The 21,236-nt window shown below is 58.2% G+C and overlaps 4 protein-coding genes across 12 annotated transcripts in view; all 4 read right to left on the bottom strand.

The window, feature by feature from the left end:
• IFRD2 (interferon related developmental regulator 2) overlaps positions 1-2,810 on the bottom strand; it is a 32,403-nt gene extending 29,593 nt beyond the window's left edge. The window contains exon 1 of the mRNA XM_049715600.1: positions 2,605-2,810. Coding sequence (XP_049571557.1) covers positions 2,605-2,662 — 58 coding nt within the window. The 5' untranslated portion in view covers positions 2,663-2,810. The remainder of the gene's footprint in view (positions 1-2,604) is intronic.
• A 391-nt stretch (positions 2,811-3,201) lies between these two features.
• HYAL3 (hyaluronidase 3) lies at positions 3,202-16,913 on the bottom strand. 4 transcript variants are annotated; one of them, XM_033424450.2, is made up of 4 exons: positions 16,836-16,913; positions 4,307-4,451; positions 4,007-4,096; positions 3,202-3,890 (listed from the first exon to the last, which is right to left on the bottom strand). In XM_033424450.2, exons 1-4 carry the CDS (start codon positions 16,856-16,858, stop codon positions 3,627-3,629), a joined length of 522 nt encoding a protein of 173 aa, XP_033280341.1. In that variant the 5' UTR covers positions 16,859-16,913; the 3' UTR covers positions 3,202-3,626. The 4 variants fall into 4 exon arrangements, with proteins under 4 accessions (XP_033280341.1, XP_004267878.2, XP_033280340.1 ...); XM_004267830.4 differs by lacking the exon at positions 16,836-16,913 and adding an exon at positions 8,796-9,247 and having other exon boundaries at positions 4,307-5,217; XM_033424449.2 differs by lacking the exon at positions 16,836-16,913 and adding an exon at positions 8,796-9,247.
• Positions 5,946-8,800, bottom strand: NAA80 (N-alpha-acetyltransferase 80, NatH catalytic subunit). The gene is given in 2 exon segments (XM_004286835.4): positions 5,946-7,010; positions 7,012-8,800. Coding segments are annotated over 2 exon segments (894 nt in total). The 5' UTR covers positions 7,042-8,800; the 3' UTR covers positions 5,946-6,146.
• HYAL2 (hyaluronidase 2) lies at positions 9,382-20,571 on the bottom strand. 6 transcript variants are annotated; one of them, XM_033424442.2, is made up of 6 exons: positions 20,445-20,571; positions 17,377-18,356; positions 16,836-16,925; positions 11,070-11,993; positions 10,623-10,712; positions 9,382-10,441 (listed from the first exon to the last, which is right to left on the bottom strand). In XM_033424442.2, the coding sequence occupies exons 2-6, from the start codon at positions 18,304-18,306 to the stop codon at positions 10,142-10,144; spliced, it is 2,334 nt and encodes a 777-aa protein (XP_033280333.1). In that variant the 5' UTR covers positions 18,307-18,356; positions 20,445-20,571; the 3' UTR covers positions 9,382-10,141. The 6 variants fall into 6 exon arrangements, with proteins under 6 accessions (XP_033280333.1, XP_033280332.1, XP_004267880.1 ...); XM_033424441.2 differs by lacking the exon at positions 20,445-20,571 and adding an exon at positions 19,163-19,705; XM_004267832.4 differs by lacking the exons at positions 16,836-16,925; positions 17,377-18,356; positions 20,445-20,571 and adding an exon at positions 12,470-14,629.
• Between the last annotated feature and the right edge of the window lie 665 nt (positions 20,572-21,236).

Here is a 21,236-nt window from a genome sequence, read left to right as displayed (position 1 = left end):
AATAAAAGTCTCGGGCTTCCCTGGTGGCACAGTGGTTGAGAGTCCGCCTGCCGATGCAAGGAACACGGGTTCGTGCCCCGGTCCGGGAAGATCCCACATGCCGCGAAGCGGCTGGGCCCATGAGCCATGGCCACTGAGCCTGCGCGTCCGGAGCCTGTGCTCTGCAATGGGAGAGGCCACAACAGTGAGAGGCCTGCGTACCGAAAAAAAAAAAAAAAAAAAAAGTCTCAATAAACCCCTAAGTATAAAACATTAAGGTTCCGGGCCTAGCCAAAAGCAAACAGATTGAGGCCTCAAGTAACTGCCTTCCAGATTTGTAAAATGTTTTGAAAAAATGGTTTGGGTCTCCAAGACGGTGGCTACAATCTCTTTTAATAACTCTTCTAATGCTTATTGCTGTATTTCTTTCTTTTTTTCTTAAATAAACTTATTTATTTTATTTATGTATTTAGTTTTTTGGCTGCGTTGGATCTTCGTTGCTGCACGCGGGCTTTCTCTAGTTGCAGAGAGTGGGGGCTACTCTTCATTGTGGTGCACAGGCTTCTCACTGTGGTGGCTTCTCTTGTTGCGGAGCACGGGCTCTAGGCGTGTGGGCTTCAGTAGTTGTGGCTCATGGTCTCTAGAGCGCAGGCTCAGTAGTTGTGGTGCACGGGCTTAGTTGCTCCTTGGCATGTGGGATCTTCCCAGACCAGGGATTGAACCTGTGATCCCTGCCTTGGCAGGCGGATTCTTAACCACTGCACCACCAAGGAAGTCCCTGCTATATTTCTTTCAATTTGTATCTTTTATAAACTCATCCACTGATGCTTAACGTCCACAAGGGCTAAAAGAATAATGTTAATGGGCTTCCCTGGTGGTGCAGTGGTTGGGAGTCCGCCTGCCGATGCAGGGGACATGGGTTCGTGCCCTGGTCCAGGAGGATCCCACATGTCGCGGAGCGGCTGGGCCCGTGAGCCATGGCCACTAAGCCTGCGCCTCTGGAGCCTGTGCTCCACAATGGGAGAGACCACAGCAGTGAGAGGCCCGAGTACCGCACAAAAAAAAAAAAAAAAAAAAAGAATAATGCTAACAGGAGGGGCATTGGCTTCTGGTTCTTCTAACAGAGAAGGGACAGTCAGCCAGGTGTTTTACTTCTTCCCCAGGCAGGCCTACATTCCATCTCAGCAGAAAGTAGTTAATGATAGGTTGTCACCCATTACCCCCCTTTAAGCATAAAGGGTAAACACCTGGAGGGGGGAATGATACGGACAGAATAAAAGGACAAAGTAGGTGATTAAATAGTTAATCCCAGTAAGTGGTTATAAGTAAAGAAAAAAGTATGGGAGACCCCTGTAAGTTAATGATCACTCAAGAAAGCAGGTTTGCTTAACCACAAAACCATGCAACAGAAGCATGAGACATGCCACAAAACAACAAAACAATGGTGGAATGAGACCCACATCCTGCCCAGTGAGCTCAGGTTAATGATTCCTAGGACACACGTGCACTAAAAACAAACATATAAGGAAAGGGTGACATTATACTAAAACTTGAAATGATTTATCATATGTTAGTGTATGTTACCGCCTTTTTGCTCATTTCCATTGCGCCATGACAGTCCTGGTTTGACCATGTAGGAACAAGAAAACTCCCCACCCGACTTGGAAAAGGAATTGATGATGGAAGCTTGATGTCTCCTCAATAATGAGGAAGAAGGTGGTCTTCTCACCCTCCCCATACTTCCTTTGATTACAAAACTATAGCTCACCATGTTCTCCAGATGGCACCCTCTCACCCACCCCCTTGTAAGCCTCTCAAGTGTCCTACTCTAATAAGTCACTTCTTATCTATCACTTTGCCTCTCCCTGAATTCTTTCTGCTCTAACGAACGGGAGCTACTCGGACCACGCACACCCCACCCCCAATGCATTTCTGCGGTTTCATCAGTAGATTGGCTTTACTGCTCCGGGGCAAGCAGACCCACGTTTGGTTCAGTAACACCCTCACCCAAGCCCCACTGAAGTGGCGGCCAGGTCTGAGCTGTGCCTAAGAGGCACCCCTTCCCTACAGAGTAAACACATGTGTTTACTGCACCAGGACATGCTCCTCTGGCAGACCTGATAAGCGACTCTGTGGACTGCCTCCGGCTCCAGGGCTCTCATCAACCTTCTAGGTCTAGGCAGTCAAGGCCCAAATTTTGCAGCTTCCCAATCATCCCCTCTCTCACTTCTCCGGGATAGCCCAGGCCTCCGGCCAACTTCCTAGTTCAGTCCAGGCAAGGATCAGGGCTTGGGGAGGGGGCTGGCTTCCTGCTCCGTCTGGCCTGTTTGTCCATCACAACAGACAACTTGGGTAGAGAGGCAATGTGGAAACCAACCAAGGCCGGGATGTGCGGACCAGGTGCGGGCGGGGAGCGAGGGCTCCGGGCAAGCGGTCGGCGCACTCAAGTTAGGCGCACACGTGGCCGCAGACTCCTTGGGCATGTGCAGGTCACGGGGAGAGTTGCGGGTGGCACCAGACCGGCCGAGGCTGGAGTCTCTACCCCAGGACTCTTAAGGACACCGACGGGAACCCACACAGGGCTCCAGCTCAACGTTCCTCAGTTGCCCAGAGCCCCCCACTTACCTCCTGCGCTGCGCTTGCCGCCTCTGCGGGGCGCGCTGCCTTTTCGGGCGCGGGGCATGCCGGGAATTGGGCGCGGCGGGGCGCGGGGTCAGGGACCCGGCGGGCAGGGGCTCCAGACCAGCGAGTCGCCGGCCAGTGCGCTGAGTTGAGACTTGGGCAGACGACGGGAGCCACACGCCGCGCGCGCCACCATCTTCGCGAGGCGCCCCGCCCTGCCGAACGTGTCGAAGCGCCCCACCCTGCTAAATGGGTGGCCGGGAAGGCGAGTTCCTGGTCTCCCGGTTCATGGAACCTCTCCATGCGGCCGAAACTACTATTCCCAAGGTGCTGCGCGCGGATTACCGCCCCCCTCGCTGGGCGCAGAGCACCTTGGGAATTGTAGTCAGCTCCCGGGACCCACAAGCCCACGACGCTCTAGCTGAACTATGCACCCACAATGCCTTGCGGCGTTCCCACCCCCTCGCCCAACACCTTTAGTCGTTAACTCTGTAGCTGCCCACGACGCAGGACCGGCATCTCTGGGTACTTGCAGCGGGACGCTCGCGACAGGAAGAGGGTGGGTTTCGTAGAATTGGGGAACAGCCAAACCTCAGGCAGTGAAAGAAAAAGTAACTTTATGATGAAAGCAGATTACAGACAACAGCTTAGCACTTAAAGACCTTAGCCAAGATCTCCTCAGGGGCCCACCTGCCCCTGGACGGGTCTCCTGTGACCATTCCATGGACGCAGTGAAGTGTAGAACAGAGCCCTGGGCTGGCAACCTTAACCTTCTGGAACACCGACTCTTCCTGGGGCTGCTTTCTTGTCAGGAGGGATGAGGTGATCTCAGAGGGCGTCTAGTTTTAAAACAGTATGTTTTTTTCTGGCCTCTTCCACTCCCCAGGGATCCCATGGGAAGTGGGGTGTGTGCATGGGAGAAGTGACTGTAAGCTAAATAGAACAAGAGTGGGACAAAGTCTTCCCTCCAGGACTGGAAAGATGGCAGCAGGAACATGAAGGTCAGAGGCAGGTGACTCCTGGCTTTATGTTGCTTCTTCAGGCCTGGGCTCCTGGCAGGTAGGGCCAGCCCAGCCCGAGTAACAACGGCAGCTGAAGGACTCCCAATCTCCAGGGCTGCCATCTGGCTCCAGGTGCAGAAAGACTTCCAGTTGTCCTGGGTCTTGCCAAGCACATCGGCCATGGCCATGGCACCGCTGGTGACTGCAGGCCATGGCTGCCCTGGTCACGTTGATCACATAAGGGCCCAGGGTGCTCACTAGGTAGTCATGGAGATGCCAGCACTCCTCCTGAGGAGAGGGAAGGGATGTATCAATGCTTCTGCTCCATGGCCCTGACATGGTCTTTCCCCATCTCTGGGACCCCAGCATGGGCTGTGTGGCAGGCTGGAGGGGGCAATGATCACCTCAGAACTGGAGAAGCTCAGGTCCCCCCAGAGCACCACGCCGGCTGCCCCCAGTGCAGCGGTCACACCAATGGTCTGCACAAGTTCATCCTGGAGGCAGAGAGCTGCTAAGCCAGGGCTGGGCTGGCCAGCTCCATCTGGCCCAACCTCCACCTTCAAGAACTTTCATGGCTCACTGCCATGATCCGATTCCACCCCTAGAGGAGGGCCCCTTGGCCCTGAGCCTCTGAGTGGCTTCTCAGGCCCTCAGAGAATGTCATGCCTCCCCAGTCAGACCCCTAGACTTCAGTTTTCACTCACCTGGGACAGGAACCTCCCAGAGCTCCGGTGTGTGAGGCGGGCATAGGCCAGGACAGGCAGGGGATGTGGGTGCCCAGCGAGGGCCACACGGAAGGCCTCCTCCAGGCGGTATCGGACAAATGCGTGGTGGTGAGCAGGTGGTAACCTGGGTGGGAGGTATATGCTAGGGAAGAGGGCGCTGGAGGCGGCCCAGAGCCAATGCAGTTGGGTGTTGCGGGCAAGGGTGGCTGCATGGCAGTGGCCCGTGTAATTGGAAGCTGTACCATGCCAGCCATTGCCACAGGCCGGGAAGCGATAGAAGCCCCAGAGCCCATGGGGCTGCAGTGCCCGGCCTAGCCGCAGTGTATCCTCCATCAGTGCACGGGCTGCCTGTTCAAAGCCGATACGGGCCTTGTAGAGCTGCTCCTGGGGGTCCAGGTTGGGGAATACCCGCCGTGCCCAAGCCCAGGAGGCTGTCTGGTAGACCTGGCGGCGGCCCCAGTTCCCAGACCAGAGTGGACACCATTCCTCCCAGTCCAGTACTGCCAGGCCAGCGAAGCCAGGTTGCAGGCTGTGGCGGATCTGATAGGCAGCCCGTGCCAGGTGGCGGTCAAGGGGCACAGCCTGGGGGATGCCCCCGTTGTGAGCTGTGCCCCTCGGCCCAAGGTAGGGATAGAAGCCGAGCTGGTTCTTGTAGAAGATGGTGACATTCTGGCCGTGGAAACGCTGGCCACGGTTGGCTGCAATGCCCAGGGCCTCTAGTGGCAGGTGCACGCCAAAGCGGGCCTTACAGTGTGCTGAGGGCACATTCCACAGCACCAAGAAGGGGCGTTCAGGGGCTTGCAGCAGGGGCTGGCCACATCCCAAGCACAGGGCCACCCCTAGCACCAGGGCCAGGCCTAGCTGCATGGTCATGCCCCAGGGATGGAAACCTGCAGGAGAGAGGGGGTGTGAGCTTAGACTCCATGGCCATGGCCACACCTTCCACACAGCAGAGAAAGCTGGGAAAACTCCTCCAGCTCCTCCTCACAAGAAAGGGAGGTGCGTAAAGCCTGGTTCCCAAGGGGTCTCATAGGCCTCTCAGAGCAGCCACAACCCAAGCTGGCTTGGGCAGCTCCCCTTCTGTATTGTCCATCTCTGCCATGGCACCACCGTGCCCTCTGACACCTCCCCCACCTACAGCTTTCACAAGTCCCCTTCTTTCCTCTGCCCATTTTGTTTCCTGCCCCAAGAACACTCAGCCCCCACCTTGCCTGGCTTAATTTCTACTCAGCACTCAGGTCTCTGCTATGGCATCACCTGCCCTGGGAGGTCTACCAGATCTCCAAGTGGAGTGAGGAAACTTGAGCTCCCACTGTCCCAGCATGGATCCTGCCACAGTATGCCTGCCCTGTCCCTTGGGCTGAGACCCTATCTGTCTAGTTCCCCACTGCCCGTGCCCAATCCAGGGCCTGTAACACAGCAGGTGCCCAGTGAATGGTGATGAGTGAATGTCTCCTTGTCCCCTGGGCCTGGCAGAGTAAGAGAGGTAAAAGGCAGGTGTCCCTCCACCCATGGCCCTAAGGCCGAGGTGGATCTGAGGGCCCCTGCAGGGACAGAGGACCTAAGACAAGGCTGGGAGATGAGGGTGGGGGTCAACAAATACACTGTCACAACCACACCCAACAGAAGCCTTTATTCAGCCACACTGAGAGCTCTGAGCCACAGCCATGGCGCCATCTCCACTGGCACTCAGGAAACATGCCTAGGCTGAAGCTGCCCTCGGGGGATAGAAGCTGAAGGATGGCCAGTGGGCTGAGGCTGGTACTGTCCTGGGCAGTCAACTGACCCAGAAAGACAGCATCTTGCCCTGGGTAAGCCCTCAGATGTCTTTCTCCATCCAGAATATGGGGCGTCTTCTCAGGTCTTGGTATTGAGTCTCCAGCAGGCTTTGTGGAGGGGGCCCTCCTGGAGGTGGGGGTAGGGTGGTCAAGGGCTCAGGCAGGGGTGGGGGTGGCGGCAATGATGACCCCTTGGGGGCTCTTGGGGCAGCTTGGGCAGTCAGGCTAGGGGCCCTGCAGGGTGGCCGGGGAAAGGAGGCCCTGGGGAAGGCACTGAGCAGGGTGGCAGGCAGCCACCGACTGGTGAAGACCAGGCCCTGCACAGGCTCACCCAGCTGGTATCCCAGGTGGGCGTAAAAGTGCAGCTGGTCATGGGTGGTGAGGTGTAGCCGGCGGAAGCCCCGGGCCTGAGCAAAGGCTTCAAGGCCCTCCATGAGGCAGCGGCCAAAGCCACGGCCCCTCAAGGCTCGGGCCACCACCACCGTCTCCACTAGGAGGCTCTGGGGCCGGTCCAGCACCCGTGACAGGCGGGCATGGCCCACCACAATGGGGTCTGCCTCTGGCGTGGGACGGGGGCTCAGCAGCATCAAGCAGAGGGGGAAGGCATCTGAGGACTGGCCCAAGGAGTGCAGGCGGGAGGCGCGGCTGCGGGGCCACTGCTCATTGATGAGGTCGGCACAGGCATCGAGGAGCTCAGGTCGGCAGTGCACAGGCTCCAGGGTCAGCTCAGCCAGGTTGGGGGCTGGGGTCTCCTCTGGCTGGCGTGCGGGATCCAGGGTCAGCTCAGTTGAGCCAGGACTGAGGGTCATCTCTGGATGGCATGCAGAACCCAGGGTCAACTCAGCTAGCCTGGGGCTCAGGGTCAGATCTGGCTGGTGTGTAGGATCCAGGATCAGCTTGGCCAGGTTGGATCTCAGGGTCACCTCTGGCTGGCATGCAGGATCCAGAGTCAGTTAGGCTGGAGTGGTACTCAGGATCAGCACCACCTGTTGTATAGGGTCTAGGGTAGGAGTCAGCTTGGCTGGGCCAGGGCTCAGAGTCAGCTCTTGCCTACATGTGGGATCCAGGCTCAGATGCCAGGCTGGGAGCCAAGGTCATCTCCTGCTGGGTTCCAGGTGGCTCAGTGCCAGGCTGGGGGTTAAGGCCACAGTCTCCAGGCAGTGGTATCTCCTGAGACCAGAAGGGTGCTCCTCCTGTGGACAACAGCCATGCTGGGCTGTGCCAGAAGGGAGGATGGGGCTGGGGCAGGGAGTGGCTGACAGAGTGCTAAGGAGGGCCACACATCCTGGAACTGGTGGGCTGCACCTTGTCCCCATACTCACCTGATGGCACAGGTGACCTGGAGGATCCCATCCCCTATACCTGGGGGACCTGACTCAGGTGGAGAGCAGAGGGGATGGATCCTGGGTGCTCTGCCTTACACTGGATGGAGGCTGAGGGCTAAAGGCTAGGGCAGAAATCAAGACTCCAGGCCCCAGCCTTCTCTGACTACCGCTTTGTCCTCCCCAGGAGAGTAGATCCAGCCCTACACCATTGCAGCTGGCTGACCATCAGACAGAGCATACAAACTAGACACCACGACCCCCTGCTTAAACGCTGTATTCCCTTCGGAGGGAACACAGCTTCCCTAGGAACTCCCCTAGGGAAGTTCCCTGTCCCACCCTTCTCCCTACTCCAGGTCCCAGCCTTTTTGACCACCTGGGCCATGCCTGCCACCTAACCGATATTGGGGTGCCATTAACCCACCCATCAGGCTCAAATTTCCCCTCCCTGGACTGCCTTCCCTACCAGGGGCACAGAGTCCCTGGCTCCCTCCCCAACACTGCCCAGCTCAGGACACGTTGACTGGGCATGGACCCAACTGCCCCTCAAAAAGGGCCCGGCTCACACAGCAACGTGGCTCCTGCAGGCCTGGTTCCCCACTGGCCTGTTTCGTAGACACCCTAGCTAGATAAGAACCACAGCTTCCTTCCTACATCCACAGGGGTGTCCAACGGCTACCAGGTTGGGGGCTCAGACCTCCTGACCCCGAACTCCATTGTGTGCCCATCCTACCACAGGCTCTGCTGGCAGAAGAGTCAATGCTCGGGGATTTCTAGCGATAGGTGGCCGCTGGGCCCCACCCTTCTACCCACCTGTTCCAGAGAGGATGCCCTGGCTCCCCTTCCCCACCTCCGCAGGAAGGCCCCGTGAGCTTGAGGCCAATTCCACACTGATCAGTAACAGGTAGCCCCCTCCCCTCATACCACATCCCACTCAGAGGGCTATAAGCCCCTCACCTGCATCAGCCACCTCCGCAGCAGCTGCACCCCTGGACCAGGAGAGAGGAAACCCCAGGATCCGCCCCTGAGCCTGGAGCCCCAGACTTCCCCCTCAAGCTTAACCCTTTCTGTGCCGACCCCACCCACTGTGGGTGGGGCTCCCGGGTCCACAGAGAGAGGCGACAGTCTCTCCTGCCTCGGTTTCCCCCTTCCTCCCACTGGGTGACAAACCGTGGAGTTTGGGGGTGGGGGCTTCGGGAGCTTGACTCCGGGCGGCTGTGGCTCGGCATGCTCTGGGAGGGAACGACAGACGCAAAGAGGGCGTGCGGGGCGGCTTAGTCACTTGAGAACTGTACGCGCGGAGCGGACGGGGAGAGCGGGGGACAATGAGGACGAATACGCCGCGCATGGGGAGGGGGCAGTACTGACATGCTGACGCCTGGCTCCGGGACGCTCCGTGTCCTCGCTCCACACGGATCTGTATCTCGCTGTCTCTGGCTCGGACTCCTCCGGCACGCGGCGCTCGCACCCTAGCGGTGAGGCGGACGCACTGCAGCCGTCACGGCCCGCGGCACACCACCAGGTCCCGGGTCTTCGGGGCGGCCAGCCCCCGGCCCCGGCCCCTCGCGTCATAACACAGACCCGACGCAGACTGGATCTCTGCCCTGGTTCTACCTCTGCCCCTCCCGCCCTTGCTTATCCAGGCCCAGCTCCCAGTGAGCGCGAACCGAGCGCCAGCTCCATTACGGGTGGGCTGGGCTTCCATCTCGCCCCGCCTCGCCCCGCCCCAGACTCAGATAGGTCTCCCCCCAGTTCAGCTTTGTTTCGGCTCACGTCAGCCTCCTGCCCAGCGTGGAAACGGTCAGGTGGAGCTTCCTCCCGAAATTTGGGCCCAACCCTGAGAAGCAGCCGCCCTCGGACAGACATCAAATCTGAGCAAGAGAAAAGAATTTTCCTGTGCCCTCTGGATCCCAGCGCCTGCACGTTTTAGGTGCTCAATAAACAGCTCTTGAAGTTAGAATCATGTCTGCTTTATTTGTGAGGCTGTTACCTCTGAACGGATTCAGGCTGCAGTACAGGGCTGATTACCGTCGACATATAGTAGGAGCCAAAGGGCTCCATCGCTATAGAGGTAGAGGTAGAGGGTAGAGATTCAAACCCAGATTCACCTGGGTTTGAATCTCAGCTGCTCTATTTTCTGTCTGCAACCTTGGGTAAAGTGCTTACCCTCCCTGTGTGTGCCTCAGTTTCCTCATAGCGTCATGTTAGGATTGCACAATTAAGTTAGACTACTTAAAATGCCTAGCACAGGACTCGGAAAAAGTAGGCACCCAGTGAATGTCAGCTCTTTCTTCCTCCCTCCCTCCCTCCCTCCCTCCCTCCCTTTCTTTCTTTCAGCATGCGGGATCTTAGTTCCCTGAGCAGGGATCGAACCGCCGCCCCCTGCGGTAGAAGCACGGAGTCTTAACCACTGGACCGCCAGGGAAGTCCAGAGCGTCAGTTCTTGTGATTGCTGCAGTTTAAAGACTGGCTCAATGTCTCTGGAAGAAATATTTTTAACTCTGCTGGGTGGGTGCCCAAGGCTCTAACTCCTTATGCAACTATCTTGGTCTGTAAGCAGGTGTGAATGGGCTAGCATATGCTCATGACAGTGCCTGAGTGTACTTCTGACTGTGACCATGACTCATGTGACTGTGCCTGTACTTGAGAAAGCTGTAGCCAGGTCCAGATTGCATTAGGTACTCAATGTGTGCATGTGCCAATCACCACATGCCTCACTGCTCACACCATGTTCCCGTCCACCCATGGTAGCAGCGACATTTGAACTCCACAGCCAACCGATCCTTGAGTGAGAGGGCACCTCGGAGGGTCAGAGGCCCACCACCAGGCGTGGACTCGATGGAGAAACTGGTGGGGCTGAGGATGAGGCGGGCCTCGGGGTGACTGGGGCGCCGAGCACAACGGCCATGGCCAGAGCACAGGACTTGACTGCACAGAAGAGCCCCACTGGTCACATTCAGGATGAAGGGCCCCAGTGTCGTGTCAACATACTCCTTGATGGCCTGGCAGGATTCCTAGGTGGGAGGGGGAGCGTCAGGACACCACGGCCATGCACGGGTCCACCTAGGGCATTGAGGCACTCACCTGCTGGTCAACTAGGACTGCAGGGGTAAAGGGTGGGCCAGGGTCTCCCCAGTCAGCCTGGAAGCCCCACTCCTGCCCCCACCCTCACCCCCATCCTGGGCTTGAGCTCACCTTGGTTCTTGTGTTCTCCCAGCTCACCCAGAGCACCACTCCTGCTGCCCCCTGGGCTGCACTCTCCCCCAGGCTGTGCTCCAGCTCCTCCTGGGGAAAGGACAGCATAGCTCTGTGGGGCCTCCCTCCGTCCCCACAGCAGCCTGCTGTAACACTATTGCATGGGACAAATAATTCATAGCCTGCTCTAGCTGTGGTGGCCAGAGGCAAGCCTGCTCTTACTCTAGCCTGTGAGTGCCATGCAGGCAGGGATGATTTCTTTCTGAAGAATGCTGAATTGTCTGTGCCTATCACAGAACTTGGCACACAGTAGGTGCTCAAAGAATGTGAGAGGGAATGGATGAAAGTGTTCCAAGGCTAAAGTGCCCCAGGGCTATGTGGCCTCACTTATTGGACTAATGCCTGACAATGTAGGTTACAAGGTGGGCGGGGTCACAGGAGACTCACCAGGGGCAGAAAGCGGTTAGTCATGTCGTAGAAGATCTGGACGTAGGGCAGCACTGGCAGATCAGGGTACCCTGCACCCACGGCCAAACGGAATGCCTCACCCACACGGTGCTGCACAAACATCCGTGCCTTCTTCGTGCCCTCCAGTGCTGCAGGCAGGTAGATGCTGGGGTAGAGGGCACGGCTCTGGCCCCACAGCCACCCCAGCTGGTCATTCTCGGCACGGATGCCTGGTGGGCACTGGCCAGTGTAGTTGGGATTTTTAAAGTCATAGTTATAGCAATCAGGGAAGCCATAGAAGCCCCAGAGGCCACAAGGCTGCAGTGCTTGTCCCAGCCTGAGGGTGCCTGCCATCCAGGCCCGCGCAGCCCCCTCAAACTGGTCCTGAGCTGCTGCCTCCACCCAAGGAGCTGGCCAGTCAGGGTGCTGCCCCTGTACCAGTGCCCGTGAGCGCTGCCGGTAAATGTCCTTGGTGTCCCAGTTGAAGGCCCAGCGTGGGCGCCATGCCTCCCAGTCAATAACTGCCAGCCCTGAGAAGTTGGATGCAGGCATGGCAGCCAGGATGTCCTGGAACGCGCGGGCCAGGTGGACAGCCAGGCTGGCATTCTGGGGCAGGCCACCGAATACGGGTTCCCCAGCAGGTGTGTAGTAAGGGTAGGTGCCCAGCTGGGAGCTGTAGAAAATGGTCATGTCAGGGCCGCGGAAGGTCTGCCCCGGGTTGGCCACCACATCAAAGACACTGACATCCACGTCCACGCCATGCCTCTCTAGACACCACTGGGTGTTTGCATTCCAGATGGTGGCGAAGGGCCGGTTGGGTACCAGGGGGTCCCTGGAGCCTTTGGCCATGCCGAGCAAGTTCAGGAAGAGGGTGCAGATGGGAAGCAGGTGGGCTGCCGTGGCACAGGGCAGGTCTAGAGAAACCTGGCCAGGGGAAGCAGAGCTGAAAGCAGGCCTTGAACTCTCTGACCCCTACTGAGGGCAGGCAGGCCAAGTCCCTTATTAATCCACCTCTGTTCTAGCTTCAGGTAAATATTGACCTGCAGGGTTCAGGGAAGTCAGAGGGCAAAGGAGAGGCATTGAGGGGAACATGGCCACTAGAGGGCACATCCGAGTTGCCTCTTGGGCCGACCTCTGCCCTCTGTCTCCCACAGGTCTTGTCCTGGCTTGCCCGCCCCCTTTCCCCAAGGGCCACAGAAGCCATGACATCTGTCTTGAGAAGAGTGGCTGAGAGCCAGGCCCTCAGCCCCCAGGCTGGCCGACTGACGGAGGCGGGGGCTTCCCTGTCTCTTTCCCCAGGAATCCTGGCCACCCATGCAGGAGGGCATGCTCAGTGACGCAGGAAAGGTCAGCCCAGCCCTCCTGCACACCCGCCAATCTGCCCACTTGTCCCTGCTGACCTCAGGGCTGAAAGGCCTCATTCTCCAAACTTCCTGACCTCAGGGTGAGGGCCTATGCAGGGCTCAGCAAGATTCTGTTCCTTAACTCTGGCCTCAGCTGCACCGAGACTCTTGGAGGAAGAAGCCGCTGCTAGAAACCCTGAGCTTTAGTAGGGGTCACCCCACCCAGTCTGGGGGCGGGCTGAGGGGCGGGCCCTGGGTTAGAGGGCTGGGCCAGACAGCAGAGCCACCTCTGTACTCCTAGCAAAGTGCCCTTGGTAGGAGGTGGGGCTAGGCCGGAAGTGGCCCCTCCCACTCTGTCAGCACTGGGGCTGGACTTTGTGGCTTTACTTGGGATGGTGTGGGGATGGAGGCAGTGCATGGGGGCCGTCTGGGTGGCAGATCCGACTGGGTGTGATACTGGAGTCTGGGTGCCTTCCCCACGTGCCTGCATTATGACACCTATGGGCCCTAGGCACTTTCACCTTTGCAGACCCATTCCTCAAAAAAACATTTTAAGGGAATGGTTAGGACTCTGTGCTTCCACTGCAGGGGACACGGGTTCGATCCCTGGTCGGGGAACTAAGATCCCACATGCTGCGCGGCCAAAAAAATACATATTTTTTAAAAAATATATTTTACGACTATACTGGCATAAGGACAGATATAATCCAGACTGAATTCATTATTTTATATTCATTATTCCTGTATTTTTTCTTCTGATTAAAAAAGATTAAAATTAAAACATTTTTGTGGGCCCATATAAGTATTGTGGCCCTGTGCCTACAGTGCCTAGTGGATAAATCATCCCCCCTTTAGGGACCTGTGTCTGAAAGGAACTGTGTTCCTGAAGTCAGGGCTGCGTTGTCACCCTTTGTATATGTGCTGGATCAGTGACTGTGTCTGTGTAAAGCTCCAGTTAGTGGACATTTGGGACTCTCCACAAACTCCAGTAGTGTGTATGTGCAAGTGTGGGACCCAGTGCCTGGGACTTGGTGTGTGTGAGACCCTGTTTTATGACCATGAGACCCCATGTTTGTGTGACCACGGGTATGAGCATGAGTGTATCAGTGAAGACGCGCTTGTTCATTCCTTCGTGATTTTGCTTGTTTGCTGATTCAGACGCTAGCAACTGAGACCTGCTAGGTGCTCAGGCCCAGGCTTGCCTGCCAGAGTGGGGTGAAGGAAACATCATGTTCCTGGCCCAGGTGAAAGCACTGAACAGCCCAGTCTGAACCTGAGCTCATAGCCAGGTCACAGCTGTGTGGGTCAGGTCACAGGTATGTCTGGATAACCTGTGTGTTGGCAGGTTACAGATGTGGGCAGGGTAGCTAACAAGTATGCATGGGTCACATCTGTGTAGGGGAGGTCACAGCTGTGTGTGGGGTCACAGTTGGGTAGGGGAAGTCACAGGTGTTGGGGAGATAGGTCACAGCTCCTCCTTCCTTGCCCTCCCTCTGCTGGCTCCATCATCTTATGGCCTTATTGATCGACACCTGAATCTACTCTCCAGCCGGCCTCTCCCCACCTTGGTCACAAGCAGCCAGGACACAAGCAGCCCTACCCCCACCATGTGATTTGACATCTCCCTCCCAGTGCTACCACCCTCTCTATTCTCTGCCATCAGCAGCCAGAGGGATGAAGGATCACTTTACAACCTGAATCAATATCGATTTGCTTTTCCAGGCTCTAACCACACAATCCCCTTGCCTGTATGCCTCTGGGGAGCACTCTCCACTGTCCAACATCTGACTTGGCCTTGGCATCCAAAGTGCATCTCCCTTTATGCTGTCATACCCCTGAGGATGGCAGTCTTTGCTGGTGTGGTTCATGGGTGCATCCCCAGCACCCAGCCCAGCCCTGGCACATGTGTGTGTTCAGTGTGTTCACTGAACAGGTAAGATAGTCACTATCATCAGACAAAATCAGGCCTGGTGCCACTCTAGGGCCACCTGCAGCATAACCCTCTGTCACACCCAAGCCTCAAACTCTGTCTCCATTTGTGTTCTGTCTTCCTCCAGCCTTTGCCCATGCTTTGTTCCCAGCATCAAGTTTCCCCCCCACCTTTCAAAACTCAGTGTAGGGACTCTCAATGTAGGGACTTCCCTGGCAGTCCAGGAGTTAGGAAACCGTGCTTCCACTGCAGGGGGCAGTGGTTTGATCCCTGGTCGGGGAACTAAGATCCCATGTGCCGTGCATGGTATGCCCCCCCCACCCCCCCCAAAAAAAACCCAACCCAACCTCAATGTAGAAAGCACTTCCTTGAGGCTACTTCCCGAGTCCTTGTGGCTGGGGTGCCCTCCTCACTGCTCGACAGTTTCTTGAGTACATCTCGAGCCGGTATTATCTGAGGGCAGGGGATCAGTCATCACTGATAGGGACAGGAGGAATCCAGGTGTGGGTCCAATGACTGAGGGGAGGGGCAGGGCCCCACCCAGAATAACTCACTTCAGAAGCAGAGGAAGTGAAGCAGGTCAGAGCTGGTATGACAGCTCTGGCTGCTACTTCTCTCCCCTGGGACAGCTGGGGACAAGCTATGCTCTCCCATGGCCATTACAGGGCTGACTGTTGAGGATGCCTCCCCCTTACCCCATCATGCATCTCTGCAGTGGGACAGGGACTGGACCTCATGATTCAGATCCCAATGCCCTGCTTGCCTCCCCCTGACCATACCCAGTGGAGGACTCTGAGCTAGATGGGGAGAAGTGCGTGTGGCTGAAGTCCACTGTCCTTGGGACTGGGGAGTGGAGGAGCCGCCCTTGCCTGTGAGAACAGCAGGGAGGAGTGATCTGGCTACCTGCCCAGCCAGGGAAGATCAAACATCCGCTTTCCCCTTTCTCCTTGGGTGGGCAAGGCGAGGCGACTGGCACCAGCCCAGCTGGGGATACAGTACCAAGTAGGAGAAGCACAATGAGCCCCACCCCTCACAGAAGGTTGTACCCAACTGCTTTCCAATCAATATGGATAAAGCAAGGTCCTTGGTGTTGGGGTAGACTGTGAGTCCCTCCACTCCCAGTGGCCCCTGCCCTAGCAGGACAGCTAGAGTGGGAAGCTCTGGCCTGCAGATCCCAGTGAATGCATTTTACAGATGAGAAGTCGCCAGCAGAGAGTCTCACAGAGACAGAACTGAGCTCAAACCTTATATGGAAGACCCTGAAATCTCTCTCACATGCCCTGGCCCAGGCACAGACAATCCAAGCAAAGAAGCAGTTATTTCATATTTAATTTACAAAAGAGACCCCAAAATAATAATAATAAACTATTCAGGGGCAGGGGAGTAGGGTCAGGTCCTCCCCGGCCCAGCTGTGCCCCTCTTCCTCTCTGGCAGGGAGAGAAGGGGCCTCCCACGGGACTGTCCCTCCCCCTTAGAACAGGGGGTGGGAGCTGGTACGGACACCCTACTGGGCATCCCAGGGGGTTCTGCCCCTTCAGACTCTGGTTTGTCAACCCCTTGTGGGCTCCTACATGCCTAGCAGAGCCCTTGTGGCAGAAGCCAGCTTGCCTGGCAGCTGCGTGAGAGACCCTTACAAAGTCCAGGTGAGGGCCAGGGCGGCCACAGCCAGCAGGCTGGTGAGGTGGGACCCAGACCAGGCCCCACTGGCACCCCCAGCTGCCCGCCTGAGGTCCCACTGGCATTGCTCGCCGCCCCAGCCTAAGTAGCACTGGCAGCGAAAGTGCGTCTGCAGGTGGTTGCGGTCGGCCCAACTGAGTTCCCCCTCTGGTCGCAGCTGCGGCTCACCAGGTGCGTGGCTAGGCACTAGGCGGAAGCTGCTGGCACTGAGGTGCAGGAAGGTATTAGCACTGGGGTCACGGCGCACACAGCGCCCGTGGCCGTGGCACTGGGCCCAGCTGCAATACTGGGCAGCCCAGGACACATTGACGACGTAGGGTACCAGCAACCGGGTCAGGTAATCCTTGAGGTACTGGCAGGTCTCCTGGGGGCAGAGGTCAGGGATCAGGGTCAGCTGTCTCAGCCCACAGGCCCAGATGGAAACTCTGTTTACACTGTGGTGACTGTACCTTCTTTTAACAATGCGCACACACACACACACACACACACACACACACACACACACACACACACACACACACACACACACACAAGCATGCCTGAGCCCTCACTGTTCCTATTCCTTCTAAGAAGGGGGTGGGGGCAGGGACTGGAACCCAGCAGGGCAGATGGGGCAGGGTAGAACTCAACAGCTGGTCAGGACAGCAAATCCCCCTTCCTGGGAGAAGGGGAGGGACTGAGTCTTCTCTGTTGGGACTGGGGCTCCTTGGGTGGGGGACAGATGAGGGGACCACTTTCAGGTTTGCAGCCAAAAGCACAGACGCTCTGCCTGTCCCTGCAGACTCAGCTCCAGCAGGCTGGGTGGGTCTTACTTACCATGCTGGTGGTGTACCCCGCATCACCCCAGAGGATGACACCAGCTGCACCCAGGGCTGCACTCTCGCCAATGGTGGAGATGAGATCCATCTGCGTGGGAAGGAGATGGTCACTGGGGAATACTGAGACCACAGGGTGAGAAGGACAGACAGTGTGAGAAGGCCCTCCTTCTCACCCCTAGGCAGCAGCTGTTTCACTTTCTCCTTAAATGTTTAAGCCGTTTCCACCCCCACTTCTGGCCTCCCATTCCCAAGCCAAGGGCCCACTTGAGCCTAGTATGTACCTATCAGGATGGACCGCAAAGTCAGAATACTAGGCCCAAGTCCCTGCTCTGCCTGGATTTGCTGGGAAGTTCTGGGTAAATTTCTCAGCATCTCTGGCCCTCAATTTTTGTATCCACAAAATGGAGATAACAATGCCACCCTTTCATAGGGTTACAGAGATAATGAGGTGAGGAGATGTAGAGTAGCCAGTAAGCTTGGGGGCAGGAGGCCTGCAGTGGTTTCCCAAGGACGAAGGCAGGGCCCTGGGAGGCACATACCTCGCTAAGCCCTGTGAGTCCACGGCTATAGGTGGGCCTCGTGAAGACGTAGACCGGGAGTGCATGGTTGGCATGGTGGGTGTGAGCCACGCGAAGGGCCTCCTGAACACGGAAGCTGACAAAGTTGCGGCCATGTGTGGAGGAAGCGAGTGTCTCTTCCAGGTATACAGAGGGGAAGAGGGCCGTGCTCTCGGCCCACAGCCAGGCCAGCTGGTCATTTCGGGAGACCTCAACATCAGGGCAGCGGCCTGTATAGGTCTCCCAGTTCTGCACATAATCATGGTTGTAACAGTCAGGGAAGAGGTAGAAGCCCCACAGGTGCCGAGGCCGAAATGCCTTGACAAATCGCAGTGTCTCCAGCATGAACTGGCGTGCAGCAAACTCAAACTCATACTGCGCCTGCTTCACTATGCGGTCTGGTGGCCAGTCAGGGTGGCGACTGGCCACCAACTGGCGTGATAATCGGCGGTACACGTCCTTGTCCTGCCAGTTGCGTACCCACACTGGCCGCCAGTCCTCCCAGTCGATGACTGCCAGCCCTGCAGGCTCCTGTGTACGAATGTAGCGTTCCACATGTCCCTTTAGCATCTCCAGGTGTACCCAGAGGCTGCCATTCTGTGGCACACCACCATGCACAGACCTCGCCACCGAATCGAAGTGTGGATACATGCCCAGCCGGTCACGGTAGAAGATGGTGATGTTCTGGTTCACGAAACCCTCATTAGGTGAGGCCTGCACATCAAAGGCCTTCATGTCCTTTGGGTCCAGTGGTACCTTGTGGCGTGGGCCACAGTCTTGTGTGGGCACATCCCATGCTACCACAAAGGGCCGGCCTGTGAAGATGGGTGGTGCTGTGGGCTTCAGCTCCGTGGCCCATGCCACCACCAACACCAGGGCCAGTGTGACGGCAGGGCCCAGGCCTGCCCACATGCTGGGGGCTGCAGGAAGACAGTGTCACCTGCCTGGCACTAGCTCAGGAACTGGGGGAAAGGTGGGAGACAGCAAATCAGTCTATAGAATCCTGGAGGTGTCCACCCCAAACCCATCCATACTCCCAAAGCCCATGCTGTGTAGGGCACCGTGCCCAGGGTTGTTCAGACCCTGTTATTGGCTATAACAGGTCTGAGAGACCACAGACCACTGAGGCGCAGGAACTCACTGCCAGGGCTCCTTCCTGGAGCAGGTAGCCTACAGCTGGGCAGGAACTTGTTAGGTCTGTGACCCCTCTGAGAACTGGACGAATTGAGCTATAGACTCACTGCCCAGAGACTCACACATGGCTGAATACCACCCAGGACAAGGTTTCTGAGAGCCCCAAACCGAGGCCCACTCTACCCTGTGAAGTACTCTTGGTCCTGAGAAACCATAGCATTTGGGTAAGGCAAGGCACAGCTGATGAAGCAGCTAGGAAGCTGTAACAGCCCCAGAGCTGGTATCTTTTTTTGCACCCGCCCAGCAGCAGAGGGAGGCTAATAGACTTTGTCTCAGCGCAGACACTCTCCCAAGCTTGGTGGAGGCCCCGCGGGGACAAAGGGGTGGTGGATCTCCCACGGTGGCGCTGGCAGACCGGCATTTCCCTCTACAGCTACCAGAAATGATCGCGCCCGCGGGCCAAGCGGTCCGGGGTAAAGCCCACTCCACCTGGCCTTTGTCCGGGACCCCGCCCCCGCCCCGCACGTGGGGGCTGAACCCGGCCCAGAGTTGGGGGGGGTCCTGGGCCGCCTCCCTGGGGGCTCAGAACAGAGCCCGCGGAGAGAGCCGCCAGGCTCGCACTGCCCTCCCTCACCTCGCGCAGGGAGCCGCCGGGACCTGCGCCATGGCCATCGCCATCCCCGCCCCAGCCCGGCCCGCTCCGGCCGCTCCACCAGGCACTGCCCCGGTTCGGCGCCTCTACTGGCTCCGCCCCCCCAGCCCGCGGGCCCTTTAAGAATTCAGCGCGGAGGCGGGCCCTGCGCAGGATTTGCGGCGGGGTCGGAAAGGTGTGCCTGACTTTCGGGTAGCCAGTGCTGCGTTTTGGGCTCCAAGGTCCCCAGATCCTCTGCCGAGGAATGTGACCATCAATCTGGAACCGTGAGACCCCTCCAAATGGGGCTTTCTTGTGGAGTCTCAGCCGTGAGGGCCAGTCAGCCCCAAATTCCCCCCCGCAGCCTGCGGCCGGTGGTACAGTCCTCGCTGCTCTGCGACGCGGCCAGCCGCTTAAAGGGACAGCATAAAGGACGGGGGTCGGGGAGGGAATAAAGGAGGTGGCGTTCCGTCACCCGGCCAGAAGGAGGTGCTGTGGGACCCCGAGGCCTTGGCCGGGGGTAATAGTGAATCTGGCTCAGCATCTCTGAGCGTAGTCTCCAGTCCTGGGGCCCCTTTGTATGGAAAGGGGGACGGTGACCAGAGCCGACCTCTGGTCTCGCAGGACAGTAATGTGCCGCCCCCTACGGATCAGGGCTCCCTTCCCCCGACCCTGGTCTGAAGGGAATCCCCGCCCCCTGCCAGACTTGGGGAGGGGGCCTAGCACCCGCGTCTTAGCTCTTCCAGGACTGCGTGGAGGCAGTGGTTGTCCGGGCAACACGAGCTGTGGGTCGCAGCTAGGCCCGCCCGGCTGGGGCCAGTAAGCCCAGCGGGCCCTGGGGATAGGGCGTCCCCCTGCCCCCGACCTGCATCAGGCACAGGCCAATCCCTGGGCTCCCATCGCCTCCTGTCCAGTCTCTGGGGGGCCTGTGGGAGCCCCCAAGGCTTCCTTTCAACTCTGAGGAAGCTGCCACCCTTGCAGAAGTTCCTGGACAGATGGCAGAGAAAGCCGGCCCGGCCAGAGGGTTTCCCCTGGGCCCCTGCCCAGTATCCTAAGTCCTTTGGTCCTGTAAGCCCCTCCCTCTGGGGAGCAGGCTTGGAGCTGGAATGGGGGGAGTATTCCTTGCCTCTTCCTAGATCCGCTCCCCCGGGATCCTCAGCTCCCCAAAGGGCCCGGGTCTGTATGGCCAGCCCATTCCCCGCCCGCGCGACTGGGAATAGAGGCAGGGAGCGCTGCTGTGAGCGCATGTACCAGGGTGCAGACCAGTCGCCTGCCCTGGGCTCACCTGTGTGGGAGTCCGTCGGCCCAGTAGGTCGGCGGCCTCCCTCCTTCCCGGGGTAAGTCTCCAGAAAAGCTACTCGCACCAGCTGCTGCCCTCCGGGCAGCCCGCCGGCAGCTTGATAAACCCCATCCCTCCCACCCGCTCCCGCCTCCCGCCCCGGCCCTTTCTCCTCACTTCCTGCTGCCCCTCAGAGAGGAAAGGGCCAGGAACATGCGCGGGGGAGGGGACCGCCTTGACCGTTTCCCTCCGGCGTGCCCTGCAGGCTGGCTGCCCGCCCCACCCTTCCCCTGAGTAGGCCCTGGCCCAGCAAACTGCACCAGGTGACAGGAAGGCTGGGGGACCTGGTTCAGGTGCCAGCCTCCCCCATGCTGGCAGCTTCCTTAACACTGAAAGCTTTTCTCCCCAACCTGCCCTTAAGGTTGAGGCCCATCCTCAAATCCAGCAGCTTGTGAGTGGAGAGGCCCTGGTGGTGGCGTTTTGGGGAGTCAAACTACTTGGGGGATGTTTGGCAGATGATCCCCCAAAACAGGGGGGAGAACAGCCCTGGGGTGGGGGTGTTGGGGGAACTTACAGGAGCTGAGTCAATTTTTTTCCACTGAGAGCGGAAGCATCCCAAGTGTGACAGAGTGGACAATGTGTTGATGTGGGTGACTGTTGGGGGGAGGGGCAGGGCCTGGGAGGGTTCTGCAGGGTGTTCTCCTGCCAGAGGATGTTCCTGGGTGGATTTCACTAAGATGCTGCAGAGTAAGGGGCTCCTTACCACATGGGTGAGGAAAGGGGTGTATTCCTGTGGGA

Source organism: Orcinus orca, chromosome 10 (genome assembly GCF_937001465.1).
Source record: "Orcinus orca chromosome 10, mOrcOrc1.1, whole genome shotgun sequence".
NCBI lineage: Eukaryota > Metazoa > Chordata > Mammalia > Artiodactyla > Delphinidae > Orcinus > Orcinus orca.
This window is presented reverse-complemented; position numbering and strand designations above follow the sequence as displayed.

What these genes read in the sequence shown, in the direction of transcription:
- HYAL3 (XM_004267830.4), bottom strand. Translation starts at nt 5,200, where the DNA reads ATGACCATGCAGCTAGGCCTGGCCCTGGTGCTAGGGGTGGCCCTGTGC. An exon ending in CTGGGAGGTTCCTGTCCCAG is followed by an intron (nt 4,097 to 4,306) that starts GTGAGTGAAAAC and finishes CTCTGCCTCCAG; the next exon opens with GATGAACTTGTGCAGACCAT. An exon ending in TGAGCTTCTCCAGTTCTGAG is followed by an intron (nt 3,891 to 4,006) that starts GTGATCATTGCC and finishes CCCTCTCCTCAG; the next exon opens with GAGGAGTGCTGGCATCTCCA.
- HYAL2 (XM_033424442.2), bottom strand. Translation starts at nt 18,306, where the DNA reads ATGTGGGCAGGCCTGGGCCCTGCCGTCACACTGGCCCTGGTGTTGGTG. An exon ending in CTAACCGCTTTCTGCCCCTG is followed by an intron (nt 10,713 to 11,069) that starts GTGAGTCTCCTG and finishes TCCTTTCCCCAG; the next exon opens with GAGGAGCTGGAGCACAGCCT. An exon ending in GGGAGAACACAAGAACCAAG is followed by an intron (nt 10,442 to 10,622) that starts GTGAGCTCAAGC and finishes CCTCCCACCTAG; the next exon opens with GAATCCTGCCAGGCCATCAA.